Raw genomic sequence first — 25521 nt, 5'->3', positions numbered from 1 at the left:
ACACTGAACGATCGGCGAGCCAAAACACGTAAGACGACCGACCGCCGACCCACCAAGACTGTGGCTCAGCTCAAATGATGCGTGGCGGCAATGGTCGGGCGGGCCATGTCGACGCAGGCCTCACTGCTCCAACCCGACTGCACTGGTGCCGCACTGCAACTCCCCGACTGGCAGGTCCGGACTGAGCTCCAGACGCGTTCCAACTGACTGGCAGCCTGAACTCACGACCCGAACTCCTTATGAGAGACAACGACCGGGAAGTAATAGCAGTCGAGCAAAGATACTACGATAGTGGATATATTGATATGCGATTGTAGCGCCGCTCACGCTCAGGCAAAGCAGCAAATCAGTTATACAATTTAAATTAACGGGCTTCAGCTTAGCTGGGATCACTTTCCGTGTGGCGTCTGAATGTCTGTGGAGAAATGGCAGCCCATTTTTCCTCAACGGCCGAAACCAGGGAAGGCTGAAAGACACCAAGTCATGAAGGCTTCCCTCCTTTCCTTTATGTGTAATTCTGTCATTAGTTCGTACGCAGTGAATCCACGAATATCTGCAGGGTGACAATTATTGACCCATATGAAAAGAAATGGAAATTGGTTGCAAACTACGGTGTGTACACGCTTTATTCAACACATAAACTTCACTAAAGATATTCGGATTTATGGTATGACGTGTTCGAAATGCCTGCCATCATGGGCGATGATGTGCAGACAAATAGCAAAATTCTGCATGACCCGCTGAAGTGTAGGAACGTCTTTGCTGTCGATGACGTCCTGAGTGGCTGTTTTCAGCTCAGCAACGGTTTTGGGGTTATTGCTGGACACGTTGTCTTTAATATCAACACACAAAAAGAAATTGCATGTGCTCAGATCCGGAGAATATGGCGGCCAATCGAGGTCAATGCCAGTGGCCTCTGGGTACCCCAGAGCCAGACTGCGGTCCCTAAAGTGCCCCTCCAGGATATCAAACACTCTCCTGCTTCGATGGGGTAGAGCTCCGTCTTGCGGAACCACATCTTATCGAAATCAGGGTCACTTTGGATAATGGGGATGAAATCATCTTCCAGAACCTTCACGTTACGTTTGGTAGTCACCCTGTCGTCAAGGAATATCGCACCGATTACTCCGTAACTGATCACTGCACACCACACAGTCGCCCGTTGATGGTGAAGAGACTTGTAGATAGCGAATTGCGGATTCTCAGTCCCCCAAATGCGCCAATTTTGCTTACTGACGAACTTATCCATATGAAAGTGGGCATCGTCGCTAAATGAAACCATGCATGCTAATTCCCATCATGCGCCACGGCCAGCTGCGCAGTTTGAAGGTCCTAACGCAAACTGATCAGAAGTTTTGTGCGGGTACAGTGCCAGGGGCATTACGGTAACCGGTCGCTGCTTTCGCATGTCGGGGGTGGCCAGCAGAAGACTCGTGCTGATAGGGAGACGGCCGGCACAGAGCGTAGAAGTAAGAAGAGGTGCCTTTCCCGCGGCGACGGACCGAGTAGCGTGTGTCTGGAATCCCCAGTTGCAGGGAACGTAAAGCGCCTAAACTAGCACCAGTCGCGCTGTTGATTTCTCTGTGTTTACTTGTTTAGTTTTCAAGTTGACTGTAACTTGTCCATTTTACAGTTGCCGGCGGCAGAACGCAGAACTGAACTTAGTTTATGTACAGATGGGACCAAAGGCTTCCGACAATAGTCGGCGTACACGACTGTCGCCAGCGGTTCGGCATTGTAAAGTCACGTTATAGTCGTAGTTCATTACTACTTCTGCGTATTCTTAGCGTTTGCTGAAATGGATAAGCATTGCGTAAATATTCGTTATCGGAGTATACGCTCAGATAGAAAAGAGTTGACAAATAATTTAGCTCAGTTTTGTCGAAAAGCAGATACAAAGTTTACCTTCAGAACTCAGTTTGATTACGCTGATGAGCCAAAACATTATGACCAGTGGCCACCGCGAGTCTGAGAGCCACCTGGTGGTGTTGCGGGAACTTGAAGTAGTAAGCAAAGAATGTAAGCGGAAGAGAGAAGAATCACTTATCTTTCTGCTTGAAACTGCTATATTAAATACGCACCCATTGCCCATAAAATACAGATTACGTCCGCAGGCAAAGCATCACGTACTGGATACATGCGTCATGTCCGATGCGAGCATGCGCGGAACTGAAAGACCGGCGTAGCATCCCGGTAGCCGCAAACGCGCGAGGCAATTGTAAAACCAAATCCAGCCGAGAAATTAACTACAGTACGGCACATGAAGGTAGGGGAACATCTGTACAGAACCCAAATAAGCAATCGCCGATATAACTGACAGTTTAGAATATCTTTACACATTGACAGTGTAATAAGCAGCTATATTTACGCGTGAACTAATACACCACATTTGTGCAAGGAGGTAAAAAGGAAAATATAGGATCAAACTGATTACAAAATATCGGTAAAAGATCGACTGCTTCAAAAATGCGCATATGTGTTCAGCATGGGACCACGTCTCATTAACCAACAAAAAGCGAACTTGCCATCTTAAAGTGCAATAACATTAAGAAAATTGTGAAAAAGAACACTGTCCTTGCACCCACCATGCTATGTTACAATGTGACATCATACGTATCAGTTGAACAAAGAGTTGAAAATACGTTGCGAACCGAAAACGAAAAAAGTAACCAGTGTACTCGCATAAAAAACATAGACTGAAGGACAGACACTTTAAACCAGATTGAGCCTATATCCTAAAGTAGAATATAGTCTTATAAGACAAAAAAAGAAACGGACTAGCCGGTCGTTAGAGCAATATACTTAAGCAAAATACGAACTATGTTTTGCGTTTGTCTAACTGTTGAAACACCTTCTTCTCAGGAAAAGGTGTCGGTGTCAAGTTGAAATTTATGTAGGGTACTAAAGTCTACGGTTCATTGGCAGTGTAAAATGTTTAAGCTACCACGTCAATGCAATCAAAAGATACAGCCATTTATGTCTCATATTATTTTGATACTCGCAGACTCTCACACTGAAGCCTACAGAAGAGACCGACAGGGTGGTTAGAACCCATGTGGAAAGCTTGTAGGACTATTACAGGGAAGGTTTCGCTGAGAAGTAATAGTTAAGAAAAAAATCTGATGCATTGTGCGGTTTCCGATTTGATGACCATCGAAATCGAAACAGACCAATCATTCTGTTGCGCGAGCAAATTCAATCGGCCGACTAGAGACTGTGTCGCCAATCGCGTTCATTTGGTTTCCTACAATCGATCAAGAGAGAGGAACAAAAATTGGACATGGAGCGTTAAGGGGTCCATAGGCCCTTACTGTAAGTTTTGCGACAGCACAGGTCGACAGGACAAACAATCGATAGTGTGTGTCGGGTGGTGAGAGCGAGTGTTGAGTCAGTCAGTAGAGTGGGACCCAGGCTGCGGGCCGGGCCGTGGGGCGGCCGGTGGTCGTAATGCAAGGCCGTACCGACAAAGGGGGTGGCCATCGCCGCGGTTTAACCCCTTTTGTGTTAGAAATATACGGGAAAGTGAACAAGTACAATTACTAGTGTGATTCAGTGATATTTCAGTGCCCATATTTGTATTTTCGCGTCTACCGCGCCGGCATTATTTGGATTGCAGTGTTGGATTGTAGTGTTGGATTACAATGATTGAAATTGCGTGTGACGATAATGAATAACGAAAGGGCCTGTGCTGAGATTAGCAGTTATTAATTTTGTACGACGAAGGCAGTGGCTGTCTCCTTACTTTGTGTTTTTGGTGATAAATATAGGTTGTTGATTAATGAAGCTGTGTTGTTGTTCTTCTTGGCACCAGACGTATCATTATTACAGCATTAGAGAAGGACAAAATGGAATGTAACAACTCCGTAGCAGTCCAATCCGATTGCCAGCCCCATTAGGTACACGGTCACATTAATTAATGTCTGTTTTGGGCTGCTATCAGATCCCGATCGAGCGGGATAAGTAAAGTAATAATAAACCGGAGTGTTACAAGCGGTAGTAAGGATAGAACCCGAGGCAAGCTCTCAGCACCCTCTGTCAGCCCAAACAAATCCAAATCATCACGTCTCTCGTACGACGCCCAGCTTCGACGGAATGCGTCGATTTGTTTCACGTATCATACAAAATGATTTTTAAACTGGAATTTTACTCGCTCATTCAAGTGGTTCAAATGGCTCTGAGCACTATGGGACTTAACATCTGAGGTCATCAGTCTCCTAAACTTAGAACTACTTAAACGCAACTAACCTAAGGACATTACACACATCCACGCCCGAGGCAGGATTCGAACCTGCGACCGTAGCAGCAGCGCGGTTTCGGACTGAGGCGCCTAGAGCCGCTCGGTCACAGCGGCCGTCTGCCGTCGATCATGGATGTAAATAAAAGTAAAGTGTTGCGCGCAAAGAGGAGAATCGCGCAAACAAAGTAGACACTCGGCGCAGAGGCTGATGGGAGCGGCTGTAAATGGGAAATGACTTTACTGTCACTCCCATCAGCCACCGCGTCGAGTGTCAACTTCTGTTTGCACGTGTGCAGTTACTGTACCATTATGCTGTTGTCGATAAACCACTGGAACAGTATCAACTGTTAACAGTGCCCTGTTCCGTCCCTTAGCTTTTACATGCAAACAGATTTCAAACTATATATTTCTTAATTTTTTTTCTTCTTCTTGTTTTTCCAGAAGATGCGAACTTGCATTAGAAAAACCTATATACAGCAATGGAATGTCAGATTAATGGAAATGTCAATTTCAGCAATTTTATCTTCTGAAATGGAATCTTTAGAACCATCTAAGGAGTATGTTGACGTAACAAAACCTGTGGTGGAAAGCTTTAATCTTAAGAATAACCCTGACTACAGGCCTGACTAATCAGATGGGAAACTTCAAAATGTGTTAACTGTAGACTGCAGAACTCGTCACAAAAGCTGGCAACAGCCATCAGATCGGTGTGCTGACCACAAGGCCCTCCAGATCTGCATACCTACGACTCGGCAGTCGGTCGGTAACGTTGAGCCTTTCGAAGCCTGTTCAGACGGAGTTTAGTTTTAGATTCTCGTTATCAGAATGAAGTACAGAATGCTGTAGCAAGCTCAGAAAAGAAAGAAAGAATATGCATAAAAGGTCAAAAATTCCGATACTGAGAAATAAGCTACAAAGAACTCTTTGAGAAAATTTGAGCTTAATGATCCAGCTGAACACAAAAATGTGTTTAGTGCAGAATAAATGTCATATTAACACATTCTCGTTACGAGAATAAAATACGGGATGATGTTGCAAGCACGGAAAAGAAATAAAGAGGGCGAAAAATGGCCAAAAATACCACGACAGGGAAGTCAGATAAGAAAAAATCCTTGAGAAAGTTAAAGCTCGTAATTTCAACGTTTATACAATATTTTCCACGTTTACGCAATAATTTCAAAAAATTTCCATTCTGCCCTGTAGGTGGGGCATGTAGCCCCTCGTTACATATCTGTTTTTTATTTTATGCTAAAATTTATTCGAACTGTCCGTGAACAATTCCCAAATTCCATACAAAAACATCAATTCAAGTATTAATGAAGGGAAAATTAAATAAAAGAACAATAAGAGGGAATTGAATAGAGCATTATACGCAAAGTAGCGAGGGGCTCTATTCAGAGAGTTTCTAATAAACGTCCCTTTTGTTTCACAACTACTATATAAACCCAACGTACGTACTGTTAACGTCTTTAGCGTCTGGGAGTCTTAACCGTCTGAGGATCATTAGCGTTTGGGGGTCTTTAGTATCTGGGACTCTTTGTATTTGAGATTTTAGTGTACGCTCTTCTAACATTTGAGTCCTGGGTATTCGTGTCTCTTATGTTCGTGCGACACTGTGGGAGATAACTATTTCTATTGGAAGCCGGGCTAATTGAAAGTAAATGTCTGTTCGTTTAATTTATTGTCGAAGGTACGAAAACTAACAGAATTGAGATAAAATTAACGTCCAGCGAACATCTCAATCGATAAAAGATCCATATTATTAGTTACAATTTAAGAACATCAGTTGTTGCACAAGCTTCTATTCAAACATCGCGTCGAAATTTGACTTCCGGTTATACACCCTATTTGGGCATTTATTATCGAACTAAAGTGTGACCATTCGTAGTAGCGAATCATATCGAAGGAACTATGTTAAAAAAAACCAAGTTAAGGAAATACTACGGTCTACTACCATTTCGAACAGAGTATCAAGAGAATTGATCCGTGTATTGGATTATCTCTGGACAATAATAATAATAATAATTTATTCCAATTTAATATTAAACGGAGTAATTTTCAACGGGTAAAAGATGGTGCTATTTTAAATGAAATCTGTGTCTTTCGAAGGAATTAATTCGGTGTACATGTGCCACGCTAATCGAAGATATCAATTCTTCTAGAAACGCGAATCGGCCGCCTAGTAACTCTTAATGAGAATCTTGGTAGCAACCACTAAACAAAGTAGCTAGACAACAGTAATAATAAGAATCTAAGTTTATTAACGAAAGAGACTTTAAAAGATCTGTGTAACCCCGAATATAGCGTCCAGTTAGTGCAAAGAGCGGACATTGCCTACAAATATTGACTGAAATATCAGATAGTGTTGTGTCATCTCGCTTTCACGTATCTAGATGAGGGGAAGAATACTGGCTGGGCATAGAAAATGAACATTACACTTCCGCTGATCGTGGAAGTGCCAGTACGTAGCAATAGGAGACGTCGCAAATACTATGTTCTTCAACACGGACTAAAGTATGTCAAAGTATTATCTCAGTCTCAGATATTTCTATTTTTGCTAACATTAATTAAATATTTCAGTCATTTAACGTCAATACTGAATAAGTCAGTTCAAAGGCTGTAAATTTCATTTTAGATACTAGACACAAGTTAAATATTCACTCTATGTCTGTTCCTGGAATATGTCCTTTTACCTCAGTCTTTTTCGTCTGACCCATTAAATAATCGTCAATATACTTTTAACTTTTTAAATGTAGGCTTTTTACTACTCATCTGACTCGGTAGACTTCTCTTTGCGTATCTATTCATCATCCTTCTCTAAAGTACTTATCGATCCTTGTAAAGTAGCACGTTTACTGCTTGCTGAATTAAAGTTCAGTCTCAGTTTCTCGAGTTCTTTAGCCAGCCTATCTTCTCTTTCCTCAGTATGAGCCTCTAACGATGTAATCGCGTTTGATTTTCTCCTTAAATTCTCGGTCTTTCTGATTCCTTTCTTCCCTGCATTCTCGGTCTTTTCTATCCCGTTGCCAATTAGGTTCGAATATTTCCCCCTACAATTTAATTATAAACTCACACAAAACACCCACACCCTCTTCATTTGTAGGTTTAACCATTCTACTAAATCCTACAGTTGAATCACTATTGGGTATCGACATTCCGACGTTATTACTTTCAGTTGTTTTCGTCGCAAACAACGTGTCTGTTCCGGTCCCACACAATAATTCTAATTCTCCTACCCTATTACCATCCATTTCTGTTCCCTCCTCCCTAATCATATCTTCGTTCAATCCTCAACGTTAGATATCAACATTATTACTTCTCTGACGTGGTCAAATAATACAAATTACAACCAACCAACACTAACACAACTACAAATACACAACACACAAATACTATCTAAGCTACAATATCAATTCAACAATGCGAGGACCTTGCCGTAGTAGCTCGCCAGCTGTTACAATATATTTAATTGAAGCACAATGAGCTATGACTCAAACTTTAAACATCAATCATTACAGCAAGCTCGTCGTGTCAATTAGTTCGATACATACTTCGGTTTTCTGTCTTTTATAACACCTGTATGTGTGCCTCCCTCAGGCACGATGTCTATCGCTTTTCGTTTCGTGTAGTACTTCCTTCCTGTCACTCCGGGCGTAGTTTGTCGAAGACAGTGAACGTGTAACACGAGCAAGTTAACACGAGGGGTTATTTCGTTCGTATACAGTCACTAAATAATTTACAAATTATCATATATGAACTCTATATTGTTAATTTATTACCTTCGAACCCCACGTTGAGCGCCATTTGTGACGCCTCCTATTGCTGCCTACCGGCACTTCCACGCCCAGCGGAAGTACAATGTCCTTCTATGCCAGGCCAGTATTCGTCAGCTCGTCGAGAAGCGTGAAAGCGAGGTGACACAACATTGTCTGTTACTGCAGTCAATGTTTGTTCATAATGTCCGCTCTTTGCACTAACTGGGGTTTCACAAAATCTTTTACGGTCTTTTTCGTTACTAAACTTAGATTCTAATTATTACTGTCGCCTAGCTACGTTGCCACCAAAGATGCTCATTAACAGTTACTAGGCTACCGATTCGCGTTTCCAGATGAATTGATATCTTTGATTAGCGTAGCACATCTACACCGAATTAATTACTTCGAAAGACACAAATTTCGTTTAACAAAGTACGATGTTTTATACGTTGAAAGTTATTCCCTTAAATATTAATTTGGAATAAAATATTATTATTATTATTATTACTGTCCAGAGGTAATCCAATACATGGATCAATTCTCTTGATACTCTGTTCGAAATCGCAGCAGACTGTAGTATTTCCTTAACTTGGCTTTTATTAACATAGTTCCTTCGAGATGATTCGCTACTATGAATGGTCACACTTTTGTTCGATAATAAATGTCCGAACAGGGTGTATAATCGAAAGTCAAGTTCCGACGCGCTGTTTGAATAGTAGCTTCGGTAACAACCGATGTTCATTAATTGAAATTAGTGATATCGATCTTTTATCGACTGAGGTGTTCGCTGTATGTTAGCTTTATCTCATTTCTGTCAGTTTTCCTACCTTTGACAATAAATTAAACGAACAGACATTTACTTTTAATTACCCCGACCTTCAGTAAAGTTAGCTACCTCACACAGTGGTGCACGAACATGAGAGACACGAATACTCAGGACTCAAATGCTAGAAGCTCGGACACTAAAATCTCGAACACAAAGACTCTCAGATTCTAAAGACCCCCAAACGCTAAAGATCCTCAGACGCTTAAGACTCCTAGATGCTAAAGACGTTAACAGTACGTGCGTTGGGTTTATATAATAGTTGTTAAACAAGAGGGACGTTTATTAGAAACTCTTTGAATAGAGCCCCTTGCTACTTTGCGTGTATTACTCTATTCAATTGCCTCTTATTGTTCTTTTGTTTAATTTTCCCTTCATTAATACTTGAATTGATGTTTTTGCATGAAATTTGGAAATTGTTCATGCCAGTTCGAATAAATTTTAGTTACAAAAAAGATCAGATATATAACGAGTGTTTATAGGAAGACCGGGAAATGTATAAGCACTCCTTCGAAAACGTGCTAAAACTAGAAAACGTAGAGTTCTACGTATATTTCGAGTAGGTGCGCTGGGTTATAATACAAGATGACTTTTTATACCTTAAGGTAGTGTTTTCTTGCGTCCCGTTATTTACAAAAACTTTAAACTGTTAGTATCTCGTTCCGCGTCCAGTTCCCATACAAATTCCTTAGACCCACCCCACTGATACGCCACTCACAGTCTAACGGACGAGTGCTGACAGATGTTGCACTTCATGTAGAGAATACAGTGTCCACGGAAGAGGATACTTGGAGTATCTTCGGTACATGTATGTCGCTAGCCCTCCCATCATGCCCTGTCGCTGCGTATGCGGATCGGTTGACTGCAATCAGAGCCATTTTCAGGAACCGAGCGAGGTGGCGCAGTGGTTAGCACACTGGACTCGCATTCGGGAGGACGATGGTTCAATTCCGTCTCAGGCCATCCTGATTTAGGTTTTCCGTGATTTCCCTAAATCGCTTCAGGCAAATGCCGGGATGGATCCTTTGAAAGGGCACTGCCGATTTCCCTCCCCATCCTTCCCTAACCAGAGCTTGCGCTCCGTCTCTAATGACCTCGTTGTCGACGGGACGTTAAACACTAAATCTTCTCCTCTCCATTTTCAGGAACCTACAAACGCTAACTCACCCCTTGACTGAGAATAGCATTCACAGTAGAACTGCTTCGAGGCTAATGCAATGTGATTTAACAGGAGTAAACAAATAACTGTAAATTAAGCTTGCTAAACGGTTGAGTCCTACCAAAGATAGTGAACGTTCTCTTGGTCTCGCAGGTGGGTAAACAGTATAGTGGGGGCCATAACTGTAATAGGACCGGCCGGAGTGGCCGAGCGGTTCTAGCCGCTACAGTCTGGAACCGCGCGACCGCTACGGTCGCAGGTTCGAATTCTGCCTCGGGTATGGATGTGTGTGATGTCCTTAGGTTAGCTAGGTTTAAGTAGATCTAAGTTGTAGGGGACTGATGACCTCAGAAGTTAAGTCCTATAGTGCTCAGAGCCACTGGAATATTTTGAACCTTAATAGGGCTTAAGTTGTTTGAGTGACCCCATGAGTCTCATTCTTTTCTACGTGCAAAAATCTGTCACTTCGTTTCTTTATAGAATCTCAAATATTTATTTTCCATAATATTTTTGTCTCCCTAGTGGGCTCCTGTAATTTCCGCTGTCTCAGGTGAATCTGTACCTTCTCCATTACAATGTGCCTCAGGAATGATCCTGTGTCTTGTTTCAAGAATGTGGTCTACTTATGTCTGTAACAGGAGAGAAGTAAAAGCATGCGCTTCAGGTCTATGTTTGTAGGCAGACGGTGCAAGCCAGAGTGAGTTCCTCTCGTCACTAGGTTCACAGCCCAAAAAACACAGATAACATTCAGAGAAAAGGTGGAGACTCTTGTAAAAATCCTGCTTGATCAAAACGACGCTGCTCGAGCTATTTCGTGCACCATATAGCGCACAAGTAGAGTTCAAGGTTGAAGTTAACATGCTGTCGCTGTGACCCCAGTTCTACATTTCTCTCTCGGTATCCCTCAGGACTACAGCAAGGCAATTCTTTCTGTTTCATTTGCCGACCCGTTTTATAATTTAAATAAGATTGATCTAGAGAGCTAGTAAAGAACCCACAAATTTTCTCAATATCGGAATCAGGGTCTCTTTCACCTGATCTAATCCAATACTGAGCTGCAGCGTTGCTCGCGGAACGCAGGGTTCTTTGGAAGCGAGACAGAAGGAGCTGTTAGTTTGACCGCGAAAAGCATTCTTAAATACAATATGAGTCAAAAAGAATAGACGCATCACAAAGTAGCTATGCAAATTGCTCATAAACTGATGTTCATACACGTATGTTGTAAACTTTGGTGGTCGATGGATGAATGTGTGACGCTGCAGCGCAACTTCACCGTACAGCTGGCAGACACAGTAAACAGGGGACACGTCGATACCAGGGCATAACGTCTTGGTAAACATCGTTCCTTGTACTCGGTTGGTCAGTAACTATGCCTCGCAGACGGTCTGATGTCAGAATTTGAGAGAGGACGTGTAGCTGGGCTCTTAGAAGCCAGGTGGAGTAATCAGCGAATCGCTCGACATTTGAATGGGAGCGATGCCACTATTCGATGATGTTGGAAGCAGTTGGTAAACCATGACCGAACACAGTGGCAAGAAGGAAGCAATTAACTTAGAGAGACGATTGAACATGAAGATCGAGAAATCGTCATATAGCCACTCAGAGCCATGGATTCATCATTGTCAAAGATCTGATGTGCAACTGGTGCTTCAGTGACCGCAAGGACCTTTAATAGCCAGATCACAGAAACGAGGCTGAGCTCACGGCGTCCATTGCGCCGAATAACATTGGCCTCAGTACACCAAAAAACCCCTTTCAGGGGTGTCGGCCTGGGATGTCATTGACTGGAGTAATCTTCAGTGATAAGTACCAATTCCAACTGAGCCCCAATGAGCAGTGAAGGTGTGACTGGAGACACCCCGGACGACGGTTGGATACCAACCTCATTGTCCCCCGCCAAATGGCCCGGTAACCAGCAGTGATGGTACGGGATGCTGTTTATTATCACAGCAGGACCCCTTTGGCTGTCATCCCTTACCAAACAGCGGAACGTCGACGCTATTCTATGTCCCTTTTTTTTACTTTCGCGGCCCAACGCCAATGAAACAGGAACTCCTGAAGATTCTAGAGTGATTTTGTTGCTGAGCGTTCCTTTGTGGCAAGTAGTAGACAACTGTTTATCACAAGAGATTAGCAGTCAGGTGACGGAGGATGGCCGCTGGCGTCTTTGCTGACAGTGTGAATCACTTAAACCGCTTGTTTATCACACCGTGGGAGCCAGCAGCAAGACAGATAACGCCTTTGGCTACAGGTGTCATACACATTAGATTAGATTAGATTTGCAGACTAATCAAGGTTACTTAGGTTGGTAAATTTATCTGTGAGATTGAAATACATTTGTTGTAATGAAAAGCAGTGAAGAGACTGACAGCTAATTAATTATGTGCTGATTACAGTGCCTGAGAAAAACAACAGAGCACTTTGAAGACACGGTTCAAAATGGTTCAAATGGCTCTGAGCACGATTGGACTTAACATCTGAGGTCATCACTCCCCTAGAACTACTTAAACCTAACTATCCTAAGGACATCAAACATATCTGTTGTGGTATCAGACGCCAAATGCTGCGTATTGACACCAAATGTATCAGGATGACCAAATGTAGCAGGAAGACACCAAATGTAGTGGATGGGTGCCAGGAGGTGCCATATTAAAACTCGGCGAGAACTTCCCGAATGACTTATTCGTTTCCACTACAGTGCTTCGTTCACCTCGATCAGCGTCACAGGCCCCACAATTCTGAGGCCACTGCCCCAGCGACTTGTGCAATGCAACGCTGTATCATGCCAACCTTGTTTGCCAGCTGTAGAGTTCCGATTACGCCAGGATGGCTGCGCCAGCTGTAGACTCAACGGCCACCATCCCCATTGACTCAGTGCTGCTCTGCTGGGAGCCGTAGACTGGCCCCGCTGCTGCTTCTTTCTCGGCTGGCGTATCTGGGAATGCAGCAGCAACGACTACCCACGATCTGGCGTGCGAATCTGTGGCCTCTCGCCTCGGCAGTCTCTGATGTGTGTCGGGAGCCGAGACGACTGCCCGCTATAGCGAGCCGAAGAGTGGCCCGCCCTGGCTGGCTGTGACCCCGCTTCGGCCTCAGAGGGTCAAACCAACCATCTGCCGTGGACTGCCACGCTGTCGCCCCATCTGTTGCTGCGTGTAGCCCGGTGGAGTGACACGCCTCGCTACCCAGGAGAGCTGCCACACTTGATTGAATCTCATTAGAAAACAACACCTCAGCTGCACGCTTCTGTTTCGCTAACGCATCACTACGAGTCATGTATGCCCCACACCCCGGTTGCGCCAGTGGGCCCCTTCTGCTTGTAACTTGCGACATGCAAACCGCTGCATTTACGTTTTTCAGTGGACGATGGCCCTGTGGCCTTCATTCCACATCGCAACAGCTGGTCAGCGTAACTTAATGCAATCCGGCCCACACCTGGCTGTAACTCGTGCTCCGAGTATCGCACAAAACTAACTTTCCCTATCCTAAACGGTGGTGCTGCTACATTATTCCCCTCTTCGGAAGGACCTGGTCCCCGGGTTGTCCTTTAACTAACTCTTAAACTTGTTTGGATTGGCACTTATGACATACTTACTTACTATTAGAAAACTTAAATGTGGTATAATGCTCTCTTAAAACCATGACATGAAACAAAAGGTAAAAATTCCTTACTGGACGACCACTGTTCGATCAACCCCTTACGTACTCGTCTCACGCCCTCGGTATCCAATCCACTGGACTACCCTTGGTTCCCTCTTGGAATTAGCTCCCCGCCTCATCAGAAAGAAAACAACACGTAACTAAGTTAAGGCTGCGATGACACTTGGCACAGAGGTGCGCAAAATGATCGTTATTTGCCGTTGCCTTTATCTATACTGAGCGACATGTTGAACAACCCGTTCGGCTGATATGAACCCTCTTGCTCTAAAATGAACTGGTTTGCGCGTCTCAACAGACCTGGCTCCAGAGTTTGATTTAACAAGGTCATATTCTGCCTTGGCAAAACTCTAATGTGGTTTCTGGCCAGTATAGCTGTTGCTGCGTAACATTCAATTGTGTGACTCCTGAAATTGACGCTGGCAGATGGAAGGCTGGTCCTATTATTTTACACTTAGTTCCATTGATTAAAATTCCGCTCCCTTCGAGCTCTACACGTTTTGCTTCCGTAACACTCCTTGCTCAAAACAACTTGCTGTTATCAAAAAAATGGTTCAAATGGCTCTGAGCACTATGGGACTTAACATCTGTGGTCATCAGTCCCCTAGAACTTAAAACTACTTAAACTTAACTAACCTAAGGACATCACACACATCCATGCCCGAGGCAGGATTCGAACCTGCGACCGTAGCAGTCGCACGGTTCCGGACTGAGCGCCTTAACCGCGAGACCACCGCGGCCGGCTTGCTGTTATTACCAAACTCTCATAGATAGAGAAGATCCAATGCATCCCGACCTGTTGCAAGCTCAATTTTGTCTCCACGATGTCCCTTGGACAGTCTATTCCTTTTCCCCTGGTTAAAAATAATTGCACCGTGCACTTGTTCCATATTTATAGCTTCACAAATTTTCCTCCAACATTCACTAGTTTTGATTCAAACTCAACACTGATTGTGTGACTACTTTCATCCTTAAATTTACATTGTATGAACTGGTGCAATAAACACGACATTCCTGACCCAGCACAGTCGATAACTAAAAATTTAAACAGGAAATCGTACGACTGTGACATCGTCCAAGACATATTTATTACGGCTTTGCCGATAAATTTGCTCCGATGCATTTATTTCCCCAGAACTGCGTAAATTTCTCCTCCAAAAACACTCCACATACGTCAGACGCTACAATTCCCTTTCCAGTGACCAGAGGACAGGGATCACCATCACCCTTCCTCCCTCTTCAAAAAGACTACTGCCCCTAGCAGGCTTACAATATTCGAAAACACATATAAAATACAATGCCTAATTACTCTACGCAAACCCAATGATACATGACAAGAACACAAAAAAACCACAAATACTCTACTACTTTCTAGATTGCAAAGCATACGGTACTTCATGCTGTACTCCTATCTTTCTTGTTTTCTCTACGATTAGCACCTCTTTCACTCTCTCTTTCTTCCTCTTTCCTTCCTGTGACACGCCTGGAATCACATCCGGGCAACTCTTAAATGGCCGTAATCACCCAACGTGTACTATCGTCGTTCTAGTTGGCAGCTAAAGCTTAACATTAACTGGAGATGTGGTTTCAACAGCTTGGTATGGCCCTTGGTACCTCGACAGGAACTTCTTCGTTTTTTCTTTTTGTGTATAGGGGCTGAACAGCATTACACATTGCCCTACTTTATACTGCGGTAAACTTCCTTCCTGCCTTTCCAAAGCCTTTGTATTCGCCTTTTCTACTCGTTTCCAAACCTCCCGAATTGTTCTCGCGAATTGACGCACCGATCCAACAGTCCTTCCTTTCTGTAGCTTCACTAAATCAAACTGTGACGACATTTTTTGCCCGTACACTACCTCATATGGAGACAAAACGGTATTTGTATGGACTTTTGCATTGTATGCGCATACAATATGCATCAAATACTCGTCCCACTGATGGTGATGAGAATCCACACTAAAACTCAGCATCTTCCCAATTGTTCTGTGTACCCATTCTGTCCTTCCGAAGGCCTGTGGATGCAACGCGCTCTTCCTCAACTTCCTTACGTTCAACAATTTACAAAGTTCCTTCACTAAATCCGACATGAAGTTGGTCCCTTGGTCAGTAATTATTGTCTCTCGTACACCAAACTTCAAAATCAAGTTATTCACTAACGCTTGCGCGACCATTGCTGCATGTTGATTTGGCATAGCCACCATCTCCACATACCTTGAGAAACGGTCTATTATTGTCAGAACGGATCTGTTCCCCAATGGTATTCGCCTAAAAGGTCCTAAGACATCGATCCCCAGGAAAGAGAATCTACATGTTGCTTTAGGTAATCGTTGTAGCTGTCTCAGTTTCCGACTCAAATCTGCTCTCTGCGTACGCCGTATGCAATTCTTGACATACTGATCCTCATCTCGTTTCCTACCTCTCCACCGATACCTCTCCGCAACTCTCCTATTCGTCGCTCTACACTCTCCATGACAGGATAGCACGTGATCATGTGCTTCCCTTAAAACCTCATCCCTCAACTTCGCTGGCACTACTACTCTTGGCCCTAACATAGTTTCCCTGCACAGAAGACCGTCGTACACATTAAACTGTGGCTGTGTCCGATACGATTTACAATCGTTGTCCGCCTCCTGTAATTTTTGCCATACTGCTAGGTCATAACCCATAACTTCTACTTTTGCCACCGTTCTAATCAGTGCATCTGCATTACTGTGATTCTTCCCAGGCTTGTGCACCACCTCGTAATCAAATTAACTAAGCCTCACAGCCCATCTAGCGAGTCTAGTGGACGAATCCTTCAACCCCAACAACCACTTCCACGCAGCATGATCTGTCACTACCCGAAATCTTCTCCCATGTAAATAACATTTAAAATATGTAATTCCATAGATTATGCTAAGCACCTCCCTCTCTGTTGTTGAGTAAACCTTCTCTGCTGCATTCAACTGCCTAGACGCATAGGCTACAGGATGTTCTTTCCCATAAGTTTCCTGACTAAGAACACACCCTAATGCTTGATTCGATGCATCGCATGCTAATATAAACTCCTTTTCAAAATCTGGAAACACAAGAACACGACTTGCTGTTAACACTTCTTTCAGTTTGTCAAACGCGTTCTGACACCAGGAGAGGCAGGATTCGAACCTGCGACCGTAGCAGTCACGCGGTTCTGGACTGAATCGCATAGAACCGCTCGGCCACAGCGGCCGGCGAAGACACGGTCAAACAGTGTAATCCGTTACATTTGCACTCCGTCTGACGATATGTAAATGATTAGAGCTGCAGCGCTTCGTGACAGGAGAACGGCTACAGAGGGAGCGTTGTTCGTGTTTGGTGTTGTAGCCACGCTTGGTAGCGCACATAAGGGGCGCGAACAGAGTCCGATGTTGGTTGACAACTGCGAAGAACGTGGAGGTGCAGCGTGCTCATTTGAGACAGCGTTAACAGCACCAGACAGAGTCTGAAAGGGACCTCATTGCAGTGCTGCTGTCGGGAAGAATGGACTGCCAATGACGGCATACGGACATCCTACGCCCTCAAGTGTTACCTCCCACGCAATAGTACTGTCGCGCAATTTTTTAACTGGACAATGCTCGTCCACACATATTGTAACACGCCCGGGGGTACGAATCGCGGGGGGTCTCTTTAACTGGTAGTCGCTTCTCGTTTCGTGACCGCGAGCCCTGTCTACATCACGTACCTGATTATCCCGTGGCGGTCGTATTGTTCTGCTCCACACTGCTGCTGGCTTGCCTGAAATTATGTATTTAAATATGCAAGCGGGCTTAGGGGAGCCACTCAACGTTAAGCACAACACTGTCCTACGTCTGGTATGAACATCTATATGAAAATCATAGGTTGCACTGTTTACATTCTAGGTCATAGCTGCTTATCCTAATTAACATTCTTGATGATTATCTGTCCACAATATCACTTGGACGAGCGTATCCTTAACCAACGCAATACGGGTGATTCATAATGACGCGGAAGGCGAATGATCGAACGAAAGTTCTTACGCTCGTCACGCACTTTCGGCACCAGTCCTCCTTGACACTAATAATGATATAACACTGCTCATAAAGTTAAATTACACTTCACAGTTTACAATCGTACGAGCGTGAGCGTAACCGTCGCGGCGCGGCTGATTGTTGATGATGCGGAAACGCGATGACCGAACCCACGTTGTCACACTCGCTGCAAGACACTGGCACTTGATTGCACTCTTTTATGGTAACTAATTTTTACTGATTCACATTAGTTCATTCTGAGGGCCCGGAAACGGCGCAGATGATTGATGCTGTGCGACAAGCAACGGGAGGATACACAAATACATTATCGGCTGCACTGCTCAGTTTGTATTACGTCATTACGCACTTTCCTCTGAATCACATCCATATTTCATCACCTTACTGTAATAATACTTGTAGTAACACTTTAATTTCCATAATAACTATGCCTCTCACATGCAGAGCTACCCACAACACAACATAACAGTTCCGTGTCCTATGTTCGACTCTGCAGACGCGCTGCCCGTAAAGATACTCCGAAACTAAGCCAGCGATATGACAATACGCTTACAGTGTCATCTGTCTCTTTGAACTGTCTGTGTGTTGTGAGGTACTACCATGGCCAGCGAGATCCCAAAATCTGTCATGTGTGAGACCGGCTCGCAGGTCAACATTGTCCTAGTACCAGTAAACACCATATCAAGAACAAGTTACAACAGTTGCCGGCCAACTTGCCTGAGGAAAGCATAGAAAGGCTTTAAGACACCTTCCCCAATCGAATCTTTTGCTTACATCCAGGCAAGAGAGAGGTCCAGTGTCATGCTGATTATTAGTCTCACACTCCCACATGTTTTGTAAACTTCTCTAGCGTTTGTAATCACTAACATAACATCACATACTCTGTCACATACCCTCATTCCTAAGCTCCTGTCACTCTGGCTACTTCCCTTTTTTGTTAGGTAATGTAAATGGTTTCTACACGTAGGTTAGGCTGCTTAAGGCATTGTTTTCTTATTAGGGAGGAGCCGGTTTCAAGTCCCCGTCGGGCTGCCCCGATCAGGATGCTCCACGGGTTCTCTCAATCATAGCAAATGTATATCAAATAATCATGCTGTCGACTGTGTGCTAAACCACTAAACCACTCCTTGTTTTTTCGATCCTGTACCACGACCTGTTATTTGGAAGTCACTGTTATCTTACCAATTTTACAAATATCACAGCCCTCTGAGCATTTCAAAGTCCGTTTTCTTAGCTTTATCTTGAAATCTGAAACTGAATTTAATAACTCATTTGTCATCAAGTCTGCACAATATCGAGTATAAAACAGAGCGATGCATCTGATACCCGCAGGTGCGGGTCTAAGACCACAATGAACGTGTTGGCAATATTGCTTTTTGCCGTGGCCTCTGCCGTTCAGGTAAAATGTGGTGCAGTCACGTTAGCACATATACTATAAGTGCAGCAAACAGGATGAGTCATTAAATGACAATTTTGAACATTGTGTAGATTATTCTGAGGCTACCGTCAATGCATTCACTACGTTTAACCAATCTTACCACCCAACTTACATCCGAGCTTGTGGTGACTGGTTCAAACAATTACACAATTGAACATTACACTTCTAAGGGATGTCAGTGTGCATCGTAGAGCGGAACTTTAGTCGGAAAGCCAGTTGTGTACTGATCAGCTGTGCTGAAATACGTCGATTTGACTATGGTTAAGGTTATACCTGGTATATTTTTTATAACAGGGTTTGTTTATACTCCCAAATTCTTTAGTAGCTATCCTAATTGATAATCTTATAAACAACGTAACTTCGCAATAAGATTCGTGGAATTTTAATTGAACTACATTGAGGTTCATTGGTTAATATCACATAAATCATACTTACGTGATAATCATAATAATAAGAATCTGTCAAAAATATGCAAAATACGCAGTTCCATAAAAACACAGAGTTCAAAGAGATACAGTGCATCAAATGATATAAATTTGTCAAATGCTAGTGTGCTTGCTAGGAAACATCTATGACTATAGAATTTTGTTCATCTAAGCCGGAACTACAAATTCTGATCTATACTTTACGAATTTAATCTGTGAGTCTTAAATAAGAGAAAATGTAGCTAACCTGACGGAAGTATTGTCCTTTATCTAGTTAGGTCACATATATTGCAGTTTTTTAATCTTTTTTCTACAACTTCCTGAAGTAATTCACATTCTAAATATTAAAATACCACATCATATGAAGAGAGCAGACTTTTTTGTGTACAAAATCCAGAATCAATATCTATGATAAAGAATGGAAACATGCATGAATCTACAGCGACAATGTAATATGTAATTATCGCCATTCAACGAGTACTTCTGCACATGGTACAATTTTTATCATGTTCAGTAGTATCCGAAAATTTTATTATTATTATTATTTTAATTTTCCAAACTTCTCCAATAAATTTTACAGTATCCTAGTAGCAAATTATGTGAATACACTATGTATTCTATCGTAAATAATTTGTTAGAACGTAGTGATTCAGTTCTAAGAGAACTGAATGAAACCTTACAGACCTTATATGCACACTAACAGCATTCATAATGTACACCATTTCATATGTTGTCATAATTTTCACAACATAACACCTGATTAACAAATGCTTTGTGATTCTTGAGTTTCTCCCGGCGTATTTGATGATGCGGTCTCGGTTTTGCAGAAAGGTCTCAACTTCGCTCCCACCGCCAAGTTCACTCCGGTCGCAGAAATTGTTAGTGCTGTTGAACAGGTTGCAGCTCGACTTCCGCCAGAATCAGCCGAGGAAATACGTCGTGAAACTTGTCGTGCGTTGACGAAATCCAAGCCGATGAAGTCAAATATCAGCAGTAAAGAGAGGGCGGCCATTCGTGATCTGAGGGAGCGCTCTGAAATTGTTGTCTTACCGGCTGACAGAGGCAATGCTACAGTTGTTGTCTCCCATAAGGACTACACTGATAAGATGCAGAGCCTGCTAAATGACGATTCCTACCGGAAGATCAGCGTTGACCCTACAAAGAAGGTGGAGAACAAGACGAGGGCGCTTCTCAAGGACGCAGATTTACCGGAGGGTGACGCTAAGAAATTGTTACCCCAAGGTCCGGTACCGCCTAGACTATATGGACTCCCGAAGGTTCATAAAGAGGGGGTACCATTACGCCCCATTGTCAGCAACATCAGGGCACCTACATATTTGTTGTCCAAATACCTGACGGGAATATTAAGTCCTTATGTGGGTAAATGCCCTCATCACATCCGTAATTCCGTGGATTTTGTTAAACGCCTTGATAGCTTCAGGTTGGATGAGTCATATATCATGGTGAGTTTTGACGTCGTTTCCTTGTTTACGAGGGTACCCCTGCGAGAGTCACTAGAATTGATTAGTCAGAAGTTTGACGAGAAGACCACTGAACTTTTTAGGCATGTCTTGACTTCCACGTATTTTCTTTTTAATGGAGAATACTACGAACAAACGGAGGGAGTCGCCATGGGTAGCCCACTCTCACCGGTGGTAGCGAATTTGTACATGGAGAACTTCGAGGAGGAAGCCCTGTCGTCATCCGTATGGAAACCTACTTGCTTTTTCCGTTACGTTGACGACACGTTCGTCATCTGGCCACATGGTATGGATAAACTCCTTGACTTCCTTACACATCTAAACTCCATACACCCCAACATCAAATTCACTATGGAGACTGAAACGGAGGGTAAATTACCTTTCCTTGACGTCTTGGTCAAGAGAAGGGCTGACGGCACCCTAGGTCATGGGGTGTATCGGAAGGCTACGCACACTGATCTGTATTTGCATGCAGACAGCTGCCACCACCCTTCACAGAGGAATGGGGTACTTAAAACTCTAGTACATAGGGCGCGCACTATCTCTGACGCAGAGAGTCTACCCCAGGAATTGGAACATCTGAGAACTGTATTTCGAAAAAATGGGTACTCAGAGTGGCAGATTCAACGTGCTCTCCGCCCAACCACTGCAGCACAACTTGTTGAGATGGATGAAGTCACGAGGGAGGAGGTAGGCACTGCATTTATTCCATACACAGGCGCACTCTCGGGAAAAATCGCCCGCATTCTGAAGAAACACCGGGTCGGAACTGTGTTTTGTCCTCCAAATAAAACTCGTGCACTGGTGGGGAGCGCCAAAGATGACCTCGGTTTGAGGAAGGCCGGCGTGTACCAGATTCCGTGTCAATGTGGCAAGTCGTATATTGGTCAGACGATGCGTACCGTCGAGGATCGATGCCGTGAACACCAGAGGCACACTCGACTGTTGTATCCGAGTAAGTCGGCGGTCGCTGAACACTGTTGGTCGGAAAATCACGCCATGGAGTATGACCGCACGAGGATTCTGGTACAGACGTCGAGATACTGGGACAGCGTTGTTAGAGAGGCCATCGAAATTCGCACCAAGGACGACCTCATAAACCGTGACTGTGGCTATAATCTTAGCAAGGCTTGGGAACCAGCGATCGGGTTAATCAAGAGTAAATCGAGCAAACGTATAGTTGTGACGACCACGGCGGACAGAGCCATCACACCGACGTCATCTCAGACGCCGTCGCAATCTGTTCCACCGCGCGACCGTGGCGATGGGCGCGGACGGCGGAGGGAGCGCGCCGCGGGCGGAGGGTATTTAAATCGGCCGCCGCCGCGACCGAACCCAGTTCCCTCTGAGCAGCCATAGCGTACGGATCTCCGTGCCGGCACGTTCACAGGAGCTCAGTCCGTCAGTTCACCTGATGATGGCGACATGTTTGATCGCCGAAATATTGTGCCCGTTGGACACTATAGACCGGCAGCATACCCGTGGATATTTTGATTAACAAATGCTTTGTTTCTATTGAATATTTTTAAGCATATGCCCTAACTAATCATACTACATCATTCATGCAGGCAAAGATGCAACCCCCGCTCTCCCATTTTATTATCGAGTAATTCTGTTTAATTACATTTCATGACCGCCATCAGTCAAGAGCATGAAGGAAATGTTCTGAGCATTGCTGGTCCTTTGCCCCATAGTGAGACTAAGTTTCGACTGGATATCCACAATCACTGCCATTCCGCACTTGTTAATACGTTTTGTACATTAGATCTGCTGTTATTACTTCATGACAGCTTCAGTACAGTATTAATTTCAATTACTTCAGGTTCTCTCATGTTTGTGTTGAGCTTCACATCCTTTGAAGATTTACCTGGTCATACAACCACATCAATTTTAATGATTTTGTGTGGACAATTTACTCATACTGTTTAGACTTCATAAATTCTGGTTGTTTATGAATATGTAGAGTGGTAATGCATGTAACTCGCAACAAATTGTAAAACAATTTGTCACCACAGACGCTATCCTGCTCTATTCTAGTTCAGTATTAATACATGAAATAATTTCGTACCTTAGTTGATTATTTGAAAACTAGCTGTTTCCTCTGCCTGTGCTTGCATATCAGCAGTTTTGTTAGGATGAGTGATGGAGAGTAAGCTACTGTACATGAAATGACCTCAGCTGCCCTCACGTGTCTGCTTGTTTGGGTAAGTTTAGCTCAGGATGTGTGCCATACACGCCCCCCCCCCCCCCCTCCCTCCATCATAACCGCTACTCCAGTTCACAACAAGGCTGCCCGCACACAACGTTGTTGCTGAGTGGTGCACGCGTGTTCTATCCGTTATTTCATGATATTAGGTGCAGCCTGTTTTATTTTCTAAAATATCCTATGTTCTTCCTCGAGATTAAAGCTGTCTCTATATCACATTTTATGGTTCAGCAGTTTAGTTGTGAAACCATAACTCAGATACTTTCGTGCATATTATGGTACGGCACGAATTAAAAACATTGAGGATTGTGTAAGCACGTTACATTGAATCGTATTTCGTAAAACATACCAACCAAAAAAAGCAGTTTCTCAAGTACGATGAAGTTCATAAGTCAAAGAATAAACAGCTTTTTCAAAGAGCAAATATTTTCTCCTAATTCGCTTAATATTCTTCAAATCAATAAATTTCTTAAATTAAACACTTTTTTATAGTATCCTGCGTTCTTCCATAGCGTTCAAGCTATCTATATACCAAATATCATCAAAATCGATTCCTGGAAAAGTAACAGACAAACATCCTTTCGCATTTACAGAACCTTAAATTACGATATTTTTTCTTGATCCGATTTGACAGAACATGGCTGTATGTTGCCGCAGTCTATGCTCAAGTTATCTGGGAAAACCCCACTAAAATTCGTCTTTAAATAGAGAGACAGCCACAACGGTTTTACAGTATCTTTATTAGTATAGATACAGATATCAAATTACGATTTTTTTTTTTATCCGATTTGACAGAACAAAGCCTATATGTTGCCCCAGTCTACGCTCAAGTTACCTGTGGAAACCCCACTAAAATTCGTCTTTAAAATAGAGAGACAGCCACAACGGTTTTACAGCATCATTATTAGCATAGATACATATATAAAAGATGACGTATTTTCGACATATGGTTTTGCTGAACACGATATCAACGAAAATGTATAAAATTCCTTTGTTGACAGGCGCTGCCCCAGTATGCGACGCTACAGTGCAATCTTACACCTATGGTGAAGACAAAGCCACTTGTGCGTAAGTATTTCTATAATGTACGAATACCAGAGAAAATTATGTTTCACAGCAGTATTTAATTCACTCTTACTTAATCCTCGAATCTGTGACATTTTATAACTGGTTGCTTACTTGTTGGCGACCTTTAAATCGGCTTATCACAGAATACGGATTTCTCGTAGCAGCAGAGTCATACGTCGCAAATTGTGTGCCATTGCTTATCGCCATAGTTCTGTCTATCATTATTGCATGGGGGCTTAATTATATATAATGCAAATAATTTTAATTTTTTTAGTAGCTGTCTGTCCGATTACGAAGTCTAGTAAACGGTTGGCCCTGACTAATTTTAGTACGCAATCTGACTGCTTAGAATAACAACAAGAATGAAAGAAAATTTCCGTTAATACAATAAATTAATTAAGTCCCCAGCAACTATAAAACCTACGAAACCAAAACACAAGTGTAATTGTTCTGTGTGTGGAAGTGCGATTCAGCGTACACATCTGGCACGGTTCTTCTTCAATAAGACAAGAAATTTTAAATACCATTTATACTGAAGTAATTAAAAAAATAGACATACTATAATTGCGTAAGGAAACCAGAATTACACTCTGACACAAGAACACAAGCCAGGTGCTTTGTTGACTGAACCTGTAATGACGCATTATTTAAGACATTGAAATAATAAAAAGAAAAGGGAATTTTTTTTACCTTCATATATAATGGCGAAAAGCATTCTGATCATTACAATATCTCCATTCGAGCAACATCTGCTGTCTAGCCCATCAAAACTGCATAAAACATGGAACAAGCACTCCCTACTACAACATCTCAACACCGACTCACTACTACCACATCTCGATAAGCACTGACTACTGCCACATCTCGACAAGCACTGCCAGTGGAAGCGGCGGAATAAAACTCTTTTGCGCAATCTCTGGCGCTGTGGCTCAGTGCAGCCACCTTTCATATGCCCTTCCTCCACGGACCAGAATTTGATGGTATTATTGCCAGAATTGGTGGTGAAAATACCACCAAATTCGTCCACAAAAATACAGACAAAAATAAAAGATAACATTAATACGTAAATATCACATAATTAGATAAAATTTTGGCTTTGCACTGACCTTTCAATAACCTAATATATAAAATAGAGTTGTTGTTGTTGTTGTTGTTGTGGTCTTCAGTCCTGAGACTGGTTTGATGCAGCTCTCCATGCTACTCTATCCTGTGCAAGCTTTTCCATCTCCCAGTACCTACTGCAACCT

At 43.1% G+C, this 25521-nt stretch overlaps 1 protein-coding gene across 1 annotated transcript in view; it reads left to right on the top strand.

Annotated features, from left to right (window-relative positions):
• Nucleotides 1-25521, top strand: part of LOC124594215 (chymotrypsin-like) — a 90117-nt gene that overhangs the window by 17805 nt on the left and 46791 nt on the right. The window contains exon 2 of the mRNA XM_047132574.1: nt 24208-24274. Coding sequence (XP_046988530.1) covers nt 24208-24274 — 67 coding nt within the window. The remainder of the gene's footprint in view (nt 1-24207; nt 24275-25521) is intronic.

This window comes from Schistocerca americana, chromosome 2 (assembly GCF_021461395.2).
Source record: "Schistocerca americana isolate TAMUIC-IGC-003095 chromosome 2, iqSchAmer2.1, whole genome shotgun sequence".
Taxonomy (NCBI): domain Eukaryota; kingdom Metazoa; phylum Arthropoda; class Insecta; order Orthoptera; family Acrididae; genus Schistocerca; species Schistocerca americana.
This window is presented reverse-complemented; position numbering and strand designations above follow the sequence as displayed.